The 17,733-nt window shown below is 34.5% G+C and overlaps 1 protein-coding gene and 1 non-coding gene across 6 annotated transcripts; one reads left to right on the top strand and one right to left on the bottom strand.

Annotated features, from left to right (window-relative positions):
- Nucleotides 1-1,442: 1,442 nt before the first annotated feature.
- LOC107951499 (50S ribosomal protein L13, chloroplastic) lies at nt 1,443-4,926 on the bottom strand. 5 transcript variants are annotated; one of them, XR_001698464.2, is made up of 5 exons: nt 4,774-4,926; nt 4,357-4,542; nt 3,207-3,360; nt 2,072-2,200; nt 1,443-1,674 (listed from the first exon to the last, which is right to left on the bottom strand). XR_001698464.2 is itself a non-coding variant. In XM_016886569.2 (4 exons), exons 1-3 carry the CDS (start codon nt 4,846-4,848, stop codon nt 3,292-3,294), a joined length of 330 nt encoding a protein of 109 aa, XP_016742058.1. In that variant the 5' UTR covers nt 4,849-4,926; the 3' UTR covers nt 1,443-1,674; nt 3,207-3,291. The 5 variants fall into 5 exon arrangements, 1 of the variants encoding a protein (XP_016742058.1); XR_005912084.1 differs by having other exon boundaries at nt 1,443-2,200; XR_001698465.2 differs by lacking the exon at nt 4,774-4,926 and adding an exon at nt 4,628-4,770 and having other exon boundaries at nt 1,443-2,200.
- Nucleotides 4,927-16,361: 11,435 nt separating this feature from the next.
- On the top strand, nt 16,362-16,472 carry LOC121217351 (small nucleolar RNA R71). The gene has a single exon (XR_005913441.1). It is a non-coding gene; the product is annotated as a small nucleolar RNA R71 (small nucleolar RNA).
- Nucleotides 16,473-17,733: the final 1,261 nt, after the last annotated feature.

Raw genomic sequence — 17,733 nt, 5'->3', positions numbered from 1 at the left:
TCGCTATGTTTGGGAGAGGCCCAAAGCACAATTGGTGTGCCTCCAGCAATGTAGGACTCGTGTAATGGTTGTTCATTAAAGGTAAGCGTGTGGATGTTCTTTTGGAAGGGGTGTGCAAGTTGATTGTGGTTGGATTTTACAAATTATTACTGATTTGGCTAGTGTTAATTGTTTTGTTTAGGTTTTGGAAGTCTCGTAGGTGTTTTTGCATCAGAATCAAACTAGGTGTGTGACGAGAAACCCAAAAAACAACGAATGACGAAAGCTAAAATTGGGCACTATCGACGCCACACGGCCGTGTGCCAAGCCGTGTGGTAGGCCGTGCATGACACACTGTTTAGGCTATTTTGGGTCGTGTGGGCCAAACGGGCAAGGCAATATAGGCCGTCTGGGCCACACAGGTATATGGGCCCAAAATTGATATCTTTTCCCTAGGGACGTACATGTCATCCTGATCGACTATGGGCAATCCATGGGGTCGGTATGTGATTAAATACACTATAAAACATGATATTGGGTCATCTAATTAGTATAAATTCTGATATTTGCAAATGTGTCTGAGCTGTCATATGATAGGTTAAATCGAGAGTAATGTTATATACATAATTTGTGACTAAACTGTTTTGCATGTTTTATGTTCTGCTTATCTCTAATTCTGGGGTGGGATATATGTTATGTGGAGGAAGTGTTCTGTGAAAGGCGACATCTCGCCCATTATATTGACAACACTGCTACAAATATTCTAAAAAGTGCAATATCGTCACTAAGTGGTGTGTAGGGCTAGATGGGTCTTTAAGACCCTACATGGTGTGCAGGGATGGTCGAAGATGGTGTGTAGTGGATAGGGATAGGATTGTAATTTGCATATGATTCTAATTCTGTATGAGATATACATCTGTATCTACTCTGCTATGTAGTAAATTTGTAAATAAATCTGTAATTTTGTTTTCTATTAAGGCTCTGTTTGTTCGCCAGTAAAATATTTTCCTAAAAATAATTTCTGGAAAATGATTTACTTTTCTTGTGTTTGGATGAATCTGTGTAAAATATTTTCTGCTGTTTGGCAGATTTCCTGAAAATATTTTATAAAAGTTGTTTTAAATGAAAACAAATATATATTTAAGAATTTATTATTAAATCTTCTTAACCTTTAGCTATTCAAGTTCTTTTTCACATGGAATATTATTTTTTTTCACATGTTTTAATTATTGATTAATTATAAATTAATCACAATTGGTAACTTTTAGCTATTCATACGACTTGCTTGAGGAAAAAAAAGGAAAATTTTTCACTTATTTTGAATAAGTCTTATTTTTTACAAAAGTTTTTACTTATCTTTATTATTGCATATTTAAATTTGTACTAATTAATCTTTATTTTATATCTAAAAATTATAAAATATGTGTTAAATAACATAAAATTATTACAATAGTAACTAAAAATAGCGTAAAATTATTACCTTTTATTGAAACAATAACAGCTATTGTAACAGAACAAATTAGCCCACTGACAAAGCTTGTGCAGTCTTAAACATTTACATTGATTACACAATACAACCATCCTTATCATCATTCCATCAACCTCTCCATAACCAATTTCAGAACAACAGATGCATCAATTGTGACTGCCACCTTCACCGATGGTTGATCGGACCACTCCATAATTTTAGCAAACCTGCTCAAATGCATCTTTGTCAATAACGAACAATCATACATCATTACAGAATTTGAAGGGTACAACTGCATGTCTACACATTATATCTACTTTATCTCCAATCCAAGACAAGCACAAAATCACTGCATAGAACAAGCTTTCATATACAATTTGATTTCCATTAAACCTATTATCAAATTTCAGCAAAATATATTCAAATTAGGGATAGTAAATGTCAAAAATTTAAAAATGAAATTATTTTTCATCAATTACATAAATAAAAGTATATTATGATTACAGATACCCTCTAATAGCTAGTATTAATTTTTAATCAGACACATGATTTATTTTCAGAAACATGAGTAAATGGTAAGCAGGATGTGAAGCACTGCCTGCGCACTCTCAAGCCAGACCCTACTTTATATTTTGATTATCTCTGCTTCTGAACCCTCTTGTCTCGTATTAGCAGCTCAATAGACTTTTGAGCATTATGTGGATGGTCTGGACCCTTGTAAACCTTTAGGTGGTTAAACAATGCTCTACCAAGCTGAGGAAAGCAAATATTAGTGTTGGGTTAGGCAATAATTGATGTTGAACATCATGTACGCAGTATACAAAATAAACAACATATTGTTTCCTGGAGTAAACTTCTGGAACAGATTGCAACCAATGGATTCAATGTAAAAGCCAATACAAGTCATTGTAATTATTGGCTTGAATTAGATTTATTCACTTTTATAAACCTCAACAAATGCACTCTACTAAGAATTATCATGATTGTATTCGCAAACTGAGGTTACTTAGCTGATGTCAAATTGTTTACCATATCCTATTTTCTTCATTTCAAAGGTTGGTACATGGAACTTTGCACATTACATAGACCATCAACTGAGTTCCTCAGATTTCAGGGTTAATACTCTTTCAGCACTTGAACATTTTAGACTCCTCCATCATCTATGACTGTAACGGGCCTTTTTGTTGTCTTTATTACAAATGTAAAGTGATTTGTAGAGTACCTAAATTACCAAGTTCAAGGTAGTAGGCATAGAAAGCCCACAATAAGTTTTTTTCTCATTCTTGATAACATCTAGTCAGTGAAAACGTGATACCAGAAGTCCAGTCATATTTGGAAAATTCCTAGTAAGCTTAAACTGCATGAAAAGCTTAGTAGTAGAATGAGTGTCAAACATGCAAAGAAACCAGGCACACGATGATACCAATAGATAAATTCCAAAGGGTTATGAGGATTTACTATCCCTTTAATAAGTGAGCTAAATTAATGATATAAGGGATGGAAAAAATTATATCCATATACCAATTCATATTTAAAGTTATATGTTCTTGATTCTTCGTTTTCTCTAAAGCTCTTGTGTCCTACACCTATGTATAACACATTCAAACATGGATATAGAGATATAGCATTCCAAATATATGGAAAATACTTAGAAAAGGTTGAGCATAACTAGCACATATCTATGTCTGATACAGAAACCAAGTCAAGATAACATAGATCTACATATTATTAGTCTTTAGTTTGAAACCAATGAACTTACCTTCCTTTAGGAAGCATACCACGAACAGCATGCTCAATAATTCTTTCAGGAATTCTCTGTTGCAGCTGGTTGAATGTTTCCACTTTCATGCCACCTGGTCTTCCTGAATGCCTCCTGTAGAGCTTTTGTGTCCTTTTCTTTCCAGATGCAGCAACTTTTTCAGCATTTACATATTGAGTCAAATTAGACAAAAAAACTTTAGGATTTATAAAACATAAAATAAATATATTGTAAGAAACCAGAAAGTAATATCAAAGCTCCCTCCCCTAAATTGCCAAATTACTATAAGGTGAATTATGATCCTTGAACCAACCATATCTTTTTTCAAAATATATAGACAACCAGATCCATACCAATAGCTACAGGTTTCTAGAAGAGAAAATTTGTTCATACAATAAAACTGAAAAATTATACCACTCAATCCAACTTTGTTACATTTTCTAGGGTCTAACAATAAGGCACACAATTTTTTAAGAAAGGAACTTCCAAAGAAACAACAAAACAAGCACTTTTTATATTAGGGTCCTTGTAAAAGAAATTGCTCAGACAAGTAGTTTATCATGATGAAAAACAATGCCATCATACTATTATCCAGATATATAGAAATAAGCACTCAATCAACCGTATAGAAGCATCTTCAAATTTCATGTCTTCAAAATTTCTAGTATAAAGAATTTCCCATGATGTAAAGCATTTCATAACAGTTGAGTGATTGGTAAGACTAGAAACAAACTCAACACATTATGAAACAACCATAGAAAAGGAAAAAGAAATGACACACAACATATAACTCCAAAACCTATGAGCTTACACACAGATTTGCTTGAGTTTCGTTTCAATCAACTACTTATATGTAGACACAAAGAACATCAAAAGCCCCGATCAAGACCCATAGACTTGCACTATTAATAGCAAATACAGTCAACCAAAAAAAGCTTTAATTTTGCACCATAGAACAGATTATAACCCAAAGAACATGAGCAATTGTAACATGTAAATTTCAGAACAGCCAACAGTTTCTCTATAGTCCAACCTCTTTTCAAGTTTCAACACCAAACTAGCAAAAAACAACATAAATGAGTTCTTATAAAGAAAACAACTCCTAAATTTAGTCTTAAAAAGACACCTAATGACCACAAAAGCCACATACCACTATCACAAATGCTCCCATATCTATACTAGGAGTATAAGTGGCCAAATTCTTTCCATGAATATGCACGGCAATTGTTGATGCTAGTCTTCCCAGAATTTTATCCGTAGCATCAACAACATTCCATGTTTTTTCTGTATTTATGTGATCTTTAGCTTTGGGATACCATGTATTGTTCCAAATGTCCTGCAAACAGAAAGAACATGACCCGAAATAAGTAATCAGTCATACTGAAAAGTAGAAACTAATCAAAACACTGTGAAAAGCAGACCAGGTTACATGTATTATCAAATTTTAGCAAAATATATTCAAATTAGGGATAGTAAATGTAAAAAATTTAAAGATAAGACGATTGAAAATTTTCAATTTTGATGAGAAACTTAGGGGAATTTATCACGGATCAAAGCAAACTCTTACCGAAAAGGATGGGGGAAGGGGAAGGGGAAGGAAAAGGGAAGGGGAAGGGGAAGGGGAAGGGAAAGGGGAGATCATGTTGCTTCTTTTCCTGAAAATGTCTTATCGAACTAAAAATGGTAAGTCATTTTCCTAAAATTACGGAAAATTGTTTTCCCGTGTTTTGTAATTCATCTTACTTGGGAAATTATATTCAGCCAAACAAATGCTGGAAAAGGCTGAAAAGCTTTTCTAGAAAATATTTTCCTCCCAAATAAACGGACCCTAAGTTGCACACTGAGTTATAAAAACTCACTTTCTATTTGTTTGACACTTTTAGGTAACCCTCAGACTTAAGTAGATCGGTGCAACAGAAGCTCGGGTATTTCCACATTTTGGTAACCTCCATTTACTTAAATTTGACTTATTTAAACTTCTTGTTTGAGAGCTTTGTAAATTTTAGACTCTCTAGATATTTAAGGTAATTTTTTATTTGGACTTTTATTTTGAATTTTTGGCATGACACTCGATAAAATGACTTCTCAAAAATGAATATTTTTTTTTGCAAATCAACTATTTTCGAGAAAAGAAACTCAGTTTTCCAAAATATAACGTTTTAAGAATTGACGTTGCAAAGCATCTGATGTATTTGGAAAATGTAAATAAACAACGTTTGTAATTGAATAATTATGTTTAAATGTTTTGAAATAAAACGGGCTTTTAATTAACAAAGGTTCACTATGTTTTGAAATAAGCAGACTTGAATTTACAACTATTTTACGTATCATCTCCAGATTCGGCCATAGTATCTAGGTTGGGTTTGGAGTGTTGCACATGTCACTGTTCGAAATAAAATAATAATACAATATCTGAATAATAAAATATCAAATAATATATCACAAAATATTTTTAACAAAACTAAGCTGAGACCTTTGAATATCACCCCTACGTTCTAACTTGGTGGATTATCTGTAATGATGAAAATTTAAGGGGAGTGAGCTATGACGCTCAGTGTGAGTTCAATCACAAGAAAATCAGTGTAACAGTGGGTAAGACATATTAGATAATAATGCATAACATAATCGTAATTAAGTAGCAGTTTCGAATATCAGTTTTCAATTTAGCCATCATTAGGATCAAGAATTCACAAAGCAATATCAAAATATTGTTTCACAGATTACTCATTCATATATGTAGTAATAAATATATCCTACCAGAAATTCAAGGTTTGTACACACATGCTTTCATAGATGCCATCCAATATTAGGTTTAACAGAAAAGATCCTACCTTACCGCTACACACCACAATAGGAGTTCCCTAAACACCAAATTTTGGATTAACCATCAATAATTTGTAGATTAACTAACAATGGTTGTGGACACACAACAAAACACCACAGATGGAATCTGCATATAGCTATGGATACACAACAAAATAATACAGGTAAAATCTGCCAATGGTCGTGGATGCACAACAAACTTGCATATGATAGCTGTCAAATGGTTATGGGTGCACAACAAAAACATCGAAGGTGGAATCTGCTTATGGTTGTGGATACATAGCAAAATAAATGCAGATAAATTGCCAATACTTCATTCATAACGTTCCACCCCATGCAATGCAATATGACAATTCCATCATATTAGTATAATAGAATTAAATATGCTTTTAACAAAACAATATTGTAGCAAATAGTATGCTTTTATCGATTTGATTCAGTAGTAATTAATGTGCTTGTGACATATCAATTCAGTAGCAAAAATCATGTTTCTAGGTGTTCGGTTTGACAGTGTCATAAGGCATACCATACATGCGATTGAAAATTCTGAAACAATAGACATATCATACTAAATTCGTCCATCAAATCATGGTTTCTAACATAATTCATACCATCAAGGGCTCAATTGAATATTTTAAAGCAATAAAAATAGTTCAAAAATCATATAGGGACCAAACAAAAAAAAACATGAAATTTTGGGTTGAAACTGTAAAATTTGAGGTACAAAGGACACACGAGTGTGTGAATGGACCATGTGGAATTCCCTGGACTGTGTGAAAAGGGTACACGATCGTGTCGCTAATCCGTGTAACAAACTGAGGCCGTATAGAAATTGCAAAACCAAGGTGGAGGGGAGACACGACCGTGTGGTAGGTTGTGTGGAGAGGTTTTGGTCGTGTGGTTCACGAACTAACTTAGGGTTTTAAGGGGACATGGATGTCTAAGGGGCCTTATGGTCCACATGTGTGGCCCACACGCTTGTGTGGCCCACTGTAATGTGGTTTGTGCAAGTGTACATAGTCATTCAAGTAATAAGTAAGTAAAATGAGTTATCATCTCCACAGGGACTGTATAAGCTTAACCAAATATTTGTAAAATTATAACTTCACAATTTGATGTAAAAATTCAATAATTTGACTGGTGATGATTAAACTAAGTAAATTAATTATATGCAAAGATTGATCCCTATGCAATTCTAATCTAGATGCAATCTACCTAAATGTATGAATGAATGGCTTTAGCAACAAAAACAATCAACATTAAATGGGCTAGGATAATTATATTAATCAATTCAATTTACTTTATCATGCTTAACAATGTTCAAAAATACTTCCACGACAACTCGATCTTTAGTAAGTTTTGAAACCAAATTAAGTACTTTCAGAGTCTCTTACTTAGTTAAATATGCATTTTACTGATCATATTAGCTAAGGGTTTTTTAGCATTTATGTAAGGTCACAAGGACATTTACGTTTACAACAGTTTAATTACCTAAAAACTATGCAAGGCAATAGAGCTAACTAAAGATATTACAAACCTCAACTTAGTCGGGTTTAATGACCTAAATTAAGCATTGCACTTTTCAATTATGCGTCTACTAGCCATCATCTGGTTAGGATCGCTCAACTAATCTAAGTGCACCCAATCACTTATGAATGAAATGCATCATGATATTAATTGAAAACATGATTGACTGAGGCCTAAACATGTTAAACATGAATAAAATAGATCTTATTGAATCAACATAATCATCCTAGCAAATAGGATTTAAAACAACATTGTTGATGTCAAAAACAATAAACTCAAAACAAACATGATTAAAATAAATAACAAGAGGAAATAGTAAAATTTATCTAGTTCAGCAACCTTTCAAATCTATTCTGATTGATTCAGTTTATCAACCTTTTGGATCTATTCTGATGGATGTGCTCCTCCGTTCTGCTCGATGCTTCTTTTGTTAAGTGTTTAAGTGGTAGCCAGCTAAGGAGTGCTTTTGACAAAGCTTTTAAGGCTAAATAATGGAGGAGAGATGGACAACTATGCAAGGGAAAAAGGGAAAAAGAATTGAGATGAAACTAGTGAGAGTGAGAGATGAATGTTGAAGGATGAGGGATGAAGGATGAGGGATGATTGAGAAGTGAGGGATGGCAAGGTATTTATAGGTAAAGGTAAAGGTTTCAGTTTACTAAAAGTAGGTTTAAATTTCCTTCCTCCCCTCTCTCATGTGGCCGACCATGCTTCAAGGAACAAGGGATGACCAAGTCTTCTCCATTTGAATTTCAAATTCAAGCTAAAAATAACTATAGAGTGGATGGTTTCAACAAAGAAGTTGTTGGGCTAAATTTTAATTATTTTCTAATTATAAGGACCTTCAATTAATTATACAAAAACATATTTTGGGTAGCCACCTCTAAATGTCGAATTTGGGCTCTTAGTTCCCTTGTTGGACGATTCTTCAGTCCAAAAACTTAGCAGACATGTCCACCTTTCATCACCTTTTTTATTGGGTCAAGTAGTCAACCTCATGTCCAAAATTACATGGTCTTGCCATCCACATGGATAACTTGTACATGTCTATGTTGTATTTATTTAAATCATGTCTCCAATGGACTCCTATAAGTGAAAAATACATACATTAATAAATTAACATGAATTAATATAAAATATGCATGAAAATCATGTAATTAAGCATAATTTCACATACTGTCTAAATTCATGTCTAGAATTACTAATTAAGTAAATTTTACTTATTTCAAAAATAATTAATCAAGATAAATACATTTATTAAGTAAAAAGGTGGTAAAAATATATAGAAAAACCCTATATAATTTTGATTTTAAACCCACATGTCCATGTGAAAGACTGTGTGGCCCTATCCTAGGCATGGCTTTGCCCCGATTTGCTTGTAAAAGAACACATACCTGCCTTTGGGATCTCGAGCAACATTCTTCACATTTCCAATTTGATTATGTTACCTATATCGAGTCCTTCAAACGACATTTACACAAGAATTAATAGCGGTTTTCAAGATTTGTAGGGACTATCAAAAGATTTGATGAAAAAGAAAAAAAGGGAGAGAAATAGAGAAAAAAAAAGGAAAAATTATAGTTGGAATGGAAAAAGAAATACAATCTTTGTGTAACTAGGAAAAAAAGGGACTAAATACTTAGTGTTAACAAATTTTAGAGGGGTTGTATGATAATTTACCCATGCTCCTGAATTTAGAAGGCAAAATATTTGAGATTGGTATGGCTTGAACTTGGAAATACATAGGTTAAAGTAGATGCTTTAACAATTTGGGTTGCTGCCCACTCTTGGTGAGTTTTTACTTCATTTAAAATTTATTCTAGGGTGATTTTCATCCTTATTTACTAAAAATAAAAAGAAACGAAAATGGGAGAAGAGTGGATAAAACCTAGGATCTTTAAGGAATATGTTAACTACTTAACCATCAAGATTAAGTAATTTATTGTTTATTTATTTCTTATTACCCTATATATTTTTGGGTGTTTTATCCACTTTCCACAAACTTTCTGTGTTCACAAATAAAATTAGAACTTGTAATCAATATGGAGATTAGTCACTAGATTCACTCCAATAAATTCCTTGGAAAACAAAAAAAAAGTTAGAACCTATAATAAAGTAAAAGGAGAGAGAGTACATGGGTCACATGTAACAAAATTAGAACATGTAATTAAAAGAATGAATTACAAGAATGAGTGAGTTCATGGTTCAAATGTATCTTGAGTTACAACTTAGCTTTCTCTTGCGCGGTTAATGTAACTTGTTATATTTGGTTCACGTCTTTTCGCCAAAACCGTTGGAGCTTTTATTAACACGTCCTTAAAGATTTTTAGCAACACTTTATTGATGATAAAATATGAAAAATCAAGTTAAGCAAGAATATTATGAAGACTTTCAATATGATCGAAGTTTCCATATTTGAAGAGATCTACCTTTTAAGGAAGTTTATATCAATAAGATCTCTTCCACTTTATTCTATATTGAAGACTTAGTTAAAGGCTAATTTTGAGGAGATGGTTATTCACATTGATTGTAGTTTAACAAATCATTAATCGTCTATCGTCTATTTAAGTAAAGGATTATCATTGTTTTATTCATATTTATTCATGAATTTGAGAGAACTGAATCAAAATTTTTAATTGTATTTAAAATTAAATATTAAATAAAAATATGTCATCGAGTAAATATATTTATTTTTTTAATTTTGATTTCAAGAGTTATTAAAATATTATATCTACATTAATCAAGAATGTGGAACATGAATTTGTCAAAATAAAAAATCAAAGCAACGTCAATAAATACAACTTGAAAAAGGATACCAAGTGATTGATTAGTCCAAGTAAATATCACAACTTTTTTTTTATGAAGTATAGTACAAATAATTAAAGGGTTTACTTCTACTTAAAAGCTGATTGATTGGTTAACATAAAAATCCACGAATCTGCAGTATTTTCACGTGGATGTTAGCAACTCTTTCTCCTCTACTTTAAAGAGTCAAGAGGGAAAATTTACAGAAATAATATTAAAATAATAATTTGTTACTCTAATAATATAGATCAATTTTTATTTACTCAAATGAGGGTGACAATTACAATATGAACTTTAGTAGTGCAATTCAAAATAATCATTCGTTGAATTGATGAAAATATATATCTAAGCAATTAAATATATCAACTTAATACTCGTGGAGTTATGCTTCACATTTTCAAATCAAACAGTGCATGACGTTGTAATAAGGAGTTGTTCTTCGTCTTGACGAAACGTTGATGTCACGACAAGAAGAGAGTTTTTGTCCCAACAACACGACACCCCTTCATCCAGATGATGTGAATGTCACGTCACAACGTGGCGATGTGCACCACAAGTTTCTTGACTTTCTTCTCTCAATTAAACTATATTTTTAGTTTCTCACTTAAACTCTAATTAACCTAGAGATATTCTAGTCATATATGCTACAAATTTTAGCATATAGATAGGCCTTAGTTACTTAAAGTTTTATATAACAAAAATATTTAGATTGAGAGAATTTTGTTCTTTATTTTGAAGGGTTTATTCGTTTGGGGCTTCATGTTTTCCTTTAATTCTCTCCATTTTTTGTACTCTCCTTTATTAGTGAAATCTCCTTTTGCTCGTGGCTTTTTATCCTCATTTAAGAAGTTTTTATACATAAAATTTACGTGTTTGATCTTTTTTTTTTTACTTTATTTACTTGTTCGTTACCTAAACGAGTTATTTCCCAACAAATTGGTATTAGAACTAGTTCGATTTCCACATTTAACCCGTTCAAAAATGACAGTATCAAGGTTTGATATTGATAAGTTCGACGGCATCTCAAATTTTAATCTATAGAAAGTTTATATGTCAGCAATACTGATTTAGAACGATCTTGAGAGGATCCTTACAAAAAAGAAGCCCGCAGACATGGAACGGTTAGAATGAGATAGGTTAGATAAAAAATCTATATCCATAATTCAATTATGTTTAACAAATAATGTGTTACAGGAGGTTTTGAATGAGAAAAAAAACGTTTACATTGTGGAAGAAACTGAAAGCCTTGTACATGATGAAATCCTTGGCCAACATGTTAATATTAAAACAACGTCTCTGCACATTCAGAATGGCCGAAGGTGAGTCTATTAGAGCTCATATTAGTGATTTTGTTACCTTTTTAAATGACCTAAAGAATCCTAAAGCAGAAATTAGTGACGAGGATCATGCTATATTATTGTTATGTTTATTATTCTTTTATTAAAAAACTTTGAGGGAAACTCTAATTTATGGGAGAGATCATCTCTCATTTGAGGATGTGAAGAAGAATCTACTAAGCAAGGATAAACTCGACAACGAGTTAGGCTCAAAAAAAAGTTAAACGAGCAAGCCTCAATTCTAGTTCAAAGGGTATACAACAATCTAAAAAGCCATATCGAAATAGGTCTAGGGCGAGATCTATATCCAGAAATCATGACAAAGAATGTGGCTACTACAAGAAAAAGGGCACATTAAGTCAGAATATTACAAACTATAGAATAAGAGTAAAAGGGATGCCAAAAATTACGAGAGAGATAAGAAGAAACACGAACTTGCTGATACTAGTGTTGTTGACGATAGAGGTGATGATTTCTTGTTGGTGTCGACGAGTGAAAGCTTTAAGCTTACTTCTAAATGGATCTTAAATTCAGGGTGCTCTTATCACATGTGTCCCAATAGAGACTAGTTCTCCACATACAGTTCAGTTGAAGGTAGAGTTATGTTGATATGGAATAATTCTCCATGAAAGATTACTGACATAAGAATCGTACAAATCAGGATGCACAAAGAAATTATTCAAACACTTTTAGATGTCAGGTTTATACTCGACTTAAAGAAAAATCTCATCTCGTTGGACATGATGTATCTACAAGACAAAGGAGGAGTATACCATAAACTAACTAATTTAAGAAGTAATCACGAATGTAATTAAACTAACCAATCCAACCAACTATCAAACACTCAGTGGTTTAATCTATATGATAGAAGTTTATATAGCAAATGACGTAAGAAAAGTATGATTATTTTCAACATGAAATTAATGAAATAGACTCTATGGGAACACAAGAAGGAATGAATGTACCAGAAAGCATTGACTAAAAATGGCAAAGACTAAAAGCATATTTCTATAGTGAGAACAATAAATATTCATAAAAAATTAGCCAAGTAACACCATAAGAATCATAAAATTAGTAAAAGAGATAAAGAAAATAGAGAGAAAAGAGTAAACAAACGCAATTTATTGGTGGAAGGAGGAGTTTGGGTCGTCAGAGAAGAGCTATCATCTACGTATGGGTATGGTGAGGAGGGCGTGTGAAGTTGCAGTGGCTAGGGTTAGGGATTTTGGGGAAGAGGATGATGAATAGTGAGGGGTTTTTATAGATTTTGGGACACACAGCCGTGGGGCACGCTCAACTGGCAGACTAGACCACCGAGACAGAACTGGACCGTTCCAGGATCATCGAAGTTAGTCATGACGGTCTGAAGATGGAACGTCGAGTAGAGTTCCAATGTGAACTTGAGATACGTCGGCTCTATGATCTCAAAGAATAGCCCCCATAGGTCAGTCGTCAGGAGGGCTCGGACCACGTCAGCCAATTGAATCTGTTTAAGTGTGGCCCAGTCAATGCAGCGGCCCACACCTAGGGGTCAGGCCCGTAATATCTGATATAATTCCTCCTAGAGTCCCAAGGGAACTTAGAGGAACGGGTGCCTAATCTCCGCAGTAGGACCTGAGGATGACGCTGCTCTTTTCTTTTTCTTGGAAGCGGGGACAGTGGTTTTCTTACCACGATTCTGCATGATGTATCTGCAATACAAACGAGGTGTATACGATAAACTAACTAATTCAAGAAGTAATCATAAATGTAGTTAAACTAACCAATCCAACCAACTGTCAAACACTCAGTGGTTTAATCTAGATGATAGAAGTTTATATAACAAATGACGTAAGAAAAGTTTGATTATTTTCAACATGAAATTAATGAAATAGACTCTATGGGAACACAAGAAGGAATGAATGTACTAGAAAGCATTGACTAAAAATGGGAAAGACTAAAAGCATATTTCTATAGTGAGAACAATGAATATTCATAAAAAATTAGCCAAGTAACACCATAAGAATCATAAAATTAGTAAATGAGTAGAAGAAAATAGAGAGAAAAGAGTAAACAAATGCAATATGTTGGTGGAAGGAGGAGCTTGGGTCGTCGGAGGAGAGTTGTCGTCTGTGCACGGGCGTGGCGAGGAGGGCGTGTGAAGTTGTAGTAGCTAGGGTTAGGGATTTTGGGGAAGGGAATGATGAATAATGAGGGGTTTATATAGATTTTGGGGCACACGATCGTGCCTAATTTTTTCTCGTGTGTTTCGTGATTTTCAAATTTGGGCGCGTTTGACATTCGGTCCGCGCCCGTGTTCCTTGGGCGTGTGGGTGCACACGACCGTGTCGCACGACCGTGTCCTTCTTCGTTCGCTTCTCCCATGCCCGTGTTAGTTTGACAGTGTCCACCAAGGGTGAATGGCACGGGCGTGTCATACGCTCGTGCTAAATTCTCAGGTTCAACTCAAGACGCGGGTGTGTCGCACGCCCGTGTTGTTTTGGCAGTTTCGCCCACGGCCATGTCGCACGGCCGTAGCAACTTATCGCATCCGTGTTGGGAAAAATTTTGCCCTATTTTTACACAGCCGTATTCCACGGTCGTGTCTCCTCCCTTGGTGTTAGCACGGCCTAAGGCACGCCCGTGTGCCTGGCCGTGTGGATTAGATAACCTATGTTTCAATGACTTAGTTAGTGATTAGATGTTAAAAACTAAAATTTTAAAGAGGTTAACATCGTTAGTGCTCGGGTTGCCTCCTGAAAAGCGCTTATTTATAGTTTAAGCTCGACTTACCTCTCTTGTTACGTGATCATGGTGGTTCGAGGAGTTTACACTCCTCATCCCTACTATCAGTTTTATAAACATAAGGTTTAAGACGAGTACTATTTACCTTGAACGTGCCGAATTTGGGATGAATTACCTCGACTGTATCGTATAGAAAAATGCTAAGTACCGCAAGAAGGATTTCTTCATTCAGTTCAGAAGTGGTAATACGAGGGTCTACTGCGTCTAATAGCACTTTGTCTCCGACTTTAAGTTTATTTGGGGAAAATTTTAGCTTGTCATCGCGTGGTTTTGGTTTGTCATGTGTTTTTGGTTTATGTGTCCGCCATTCATCTAGTTCCTCAATTCGTAGCACTCGTTCTTCATAGATAGGTCCTTTGTTGTTGCTTGAACATGGCTCATGTATGTTCTTCGAACCCATTCCTGCAAAGTACGTTGCACCACATGGTCAGTTTTAGTAGGATAATTTATACCACCACCTTCAATTTTCGATGTGTTACTCGAATTACGAGCTTAAAGGATGATTATTTCGTCTCCCACACGAAATGTGAGTTCACCTGTGACAACGTCAATTATTTTTGTAACAGTTGCTAAAAAGGGCCTCCCTAAAATTAAAGGAACGTTACTCTCCTCCTCTATGTCTAAACCAATGAAATCAACAGGAAATATAAATTTTTCAAGTTTAACGAGTACATCTTCAATAATCCCCCTAGGAAATAAGATTGTTTTATCGGCTACTTGAATACTCATCCTAGTTTGTTTGGGTTTCCCAAGACCTAGTTACTTAAACATTTTGTAAGGCATGACATTGATACTAGCCCCTAAATTAGCCAAAGCATTATTAACATCTAGGCTACCAATTAAACAGGGAATCGTAAAACTCCCTGGATCTTTTAATTTGTTGGCCAACTTATTCTGTAGTATGGCTGAGCAAACAGCATTTAGCTCCACATGTGACGCCTCATCTAACTTCCGCTTATTCGTTAAAAGCTCCTTTAGGAATTTGACTGTGTTTGGCATCTGTGAAAGAGCTTCATTAAACGGTAAGTTAATATGTAACTTATTTAATAATTTAAGGAATTTACCGAATTGTTCGTCTGTGCGGTCTTTCCTTGTCACGTTGGGGTATGGCATACGAGGTTTGTACTCTTTACTTACCGGTTTCTGGTCATTGTGGTCCACCTCACCTTTACCTTTACTTACCATAATTTCTTGCCTCAGTTCTGGTTTAGGTGCAACTACCCTTCCTTATCTTGAATGGTAATTGCATTCAATTCAGTGTTACTCGACAGGCTACCTTGTGGTCATTCAAATATCAATTTAGCGAGCTGACCTCTCTGAGTATCGAACCCTTAGATTGATGCTTGTTGGTTCTTAAGTGCTGTCGCGGTATTCTAAAAATCAGTTTCTAACACCGAGATGAATTTTGTTAGCATCTCCTCAAGGTTCGGCTTTTTCTCTTGTTGGTAGGGTAGTTGTTGGAAGCCTAGAGGTGGTGGTCTCTGATTCCCTTGGCCTTCCCATGAGAAATTTGGGTGGTTCCTCCAACCTACATTGTGTATTACTATAAGGATTATTTTGAGATCGAGGATTATTACCCATGTAATTTAACTACTCGTTCTCCATGTTATGGCCATAGGGTGGGTATTCTGAATTACTGGATCCACCTTCATTTGCTTCGCACTGCATTACTGGGTGAACGTTAAAAATGCCAACTGTTTTCGTTAGTTTTGTCCTCATAACTTGTCACTGATAATTATTCAGTGACATCTCTTCTATAAATTCATAAGCATCCTCAGGTGTCTTATTATTGATAGTTCCACCAGCGGCTGCGTCAATCATCTGTCAAGTCGAAGGATTCAGTCCATTGTGAAATGTTTGAACCTGTAGCCAGAGTGGTAACCCATGGTGAGGGCATCTTCGTAAAAGGTCCTTGTATCTCTCCCATGCATCATAGAGTGTTTTTAAATCCATCTGCACAAAAGAGGAGATATCATTACATACTTTGGTTGTTTTAGCCAGCGGAAAATATTTTAATAAAAAATTTTCTGTCATTTGTTCCCAAGTAGTGATTGACCCTCGTGGTAATGAGTTCAACCACTGTTTAGCCTTATTCCTCAATGAAAAGGGAAACAACCGAAGGCAAATGGCATCATTAGAAACGCCATTGATTTTAAAAGTGTCGCAAAACTCCAAGAAATTTGCCAAGTTAGCGTTGGGATCCTCATCCTGCAAACCATCAAACTGAACAAACTATTGGATCATTTGAATAGTGTTAGGTTTTAGTTCAAAATTATTTGCAGCAACAACAGGCCTAACTATGCTCGATTCAGTTCCTATTAAAGAAGGTTTAGCATAATCATACATAGTACGTGGAGCAGGATTCTGATTAGCAGCAATCGCAGGAGGTAGCAGATTTTCTTGGTTTTCCGTCATCTCCTCAATTGTGGTTGAAATATCGTTCTCTTGCTCTTCCTCTGTGATCGTAAGCCTTGCCTTATTTCTCTTCAGTTTCTGCGAACTATACGATCGATCTCACTATCAAACAGTAATGGTCTAGTCATACACTATAAAAACCTGCTAGGAACGAATAAAAGAAAAATTAGAAAAGAAAATAAAAATTTAAATTGCAAATAAAGTCAAATGGCTAAAGGAATAAAAATCGAGTGTTCCTAATATCTTAGATCCCCAGTAATGGCGCCAAAAACTTGATACGTGATATTCATGACAAGTTTTAAATATTTATAATTAATCGTCTTGGAACTAACTATTATCACGATGAAGGCAAGTGTACCTATCAAATAGTAGTATAGCTTTAGCAAGATCGAATTGTCAAACCCAAAGAAACCAAGAGTACTAGTAATTACTTTCTTTTTATTATCTAACCTAAAAATTAAGGGATTTGTTTATCTAGACTAATTAACTAAACTAAGGGTGCACAACGAGAAAATTGGGAAAAAGCTTTTGGGAAAACTCGATTGATTAAGACAATAGCTAAGGAAAAATCCACCTAGACTTCACTTGTTATTTGACTCTGAATCAAACTATTTATTCATTTAACTTGATCCATAGAAATCCCTAAGTTATATTATTATCTCTCTCGAGACTAATAACGTCTAACTCTAGGTTGATTAATTGAAATCTCTTTCTAATTAATGCCCTAATGTTGCATTAACTCGATCTATGGATCCTCTTATTAGGTTTCACCCTAATCCGGTAAAATCTTATCATCATATCTCTAGGTGCGCAATCAACTCTGCTTAGTTATGAAA

Source organism: Gossypium hirsutum, chromosome A02, assembly GCF_007990345.1.
Source record: "Gossypium hirsutum isolate 1008001.06 chromosome A02, Gossypium_hirsutum_v2.1, whole genome shotgun sequence".
In the NCBI taxonomy this organism is placed as follows: Eukaryota; Viridiplantae; Streptophyta; class Magnoliopsida; order Malvales; family Malvaceae; genus Gossypium; species Gossypium hirsutum.
The sequence above is the reverse complement of the archived record's forward strand: the minus strand, read 5'-3'. Positions and strand labels throughout refer to the sequence as shown.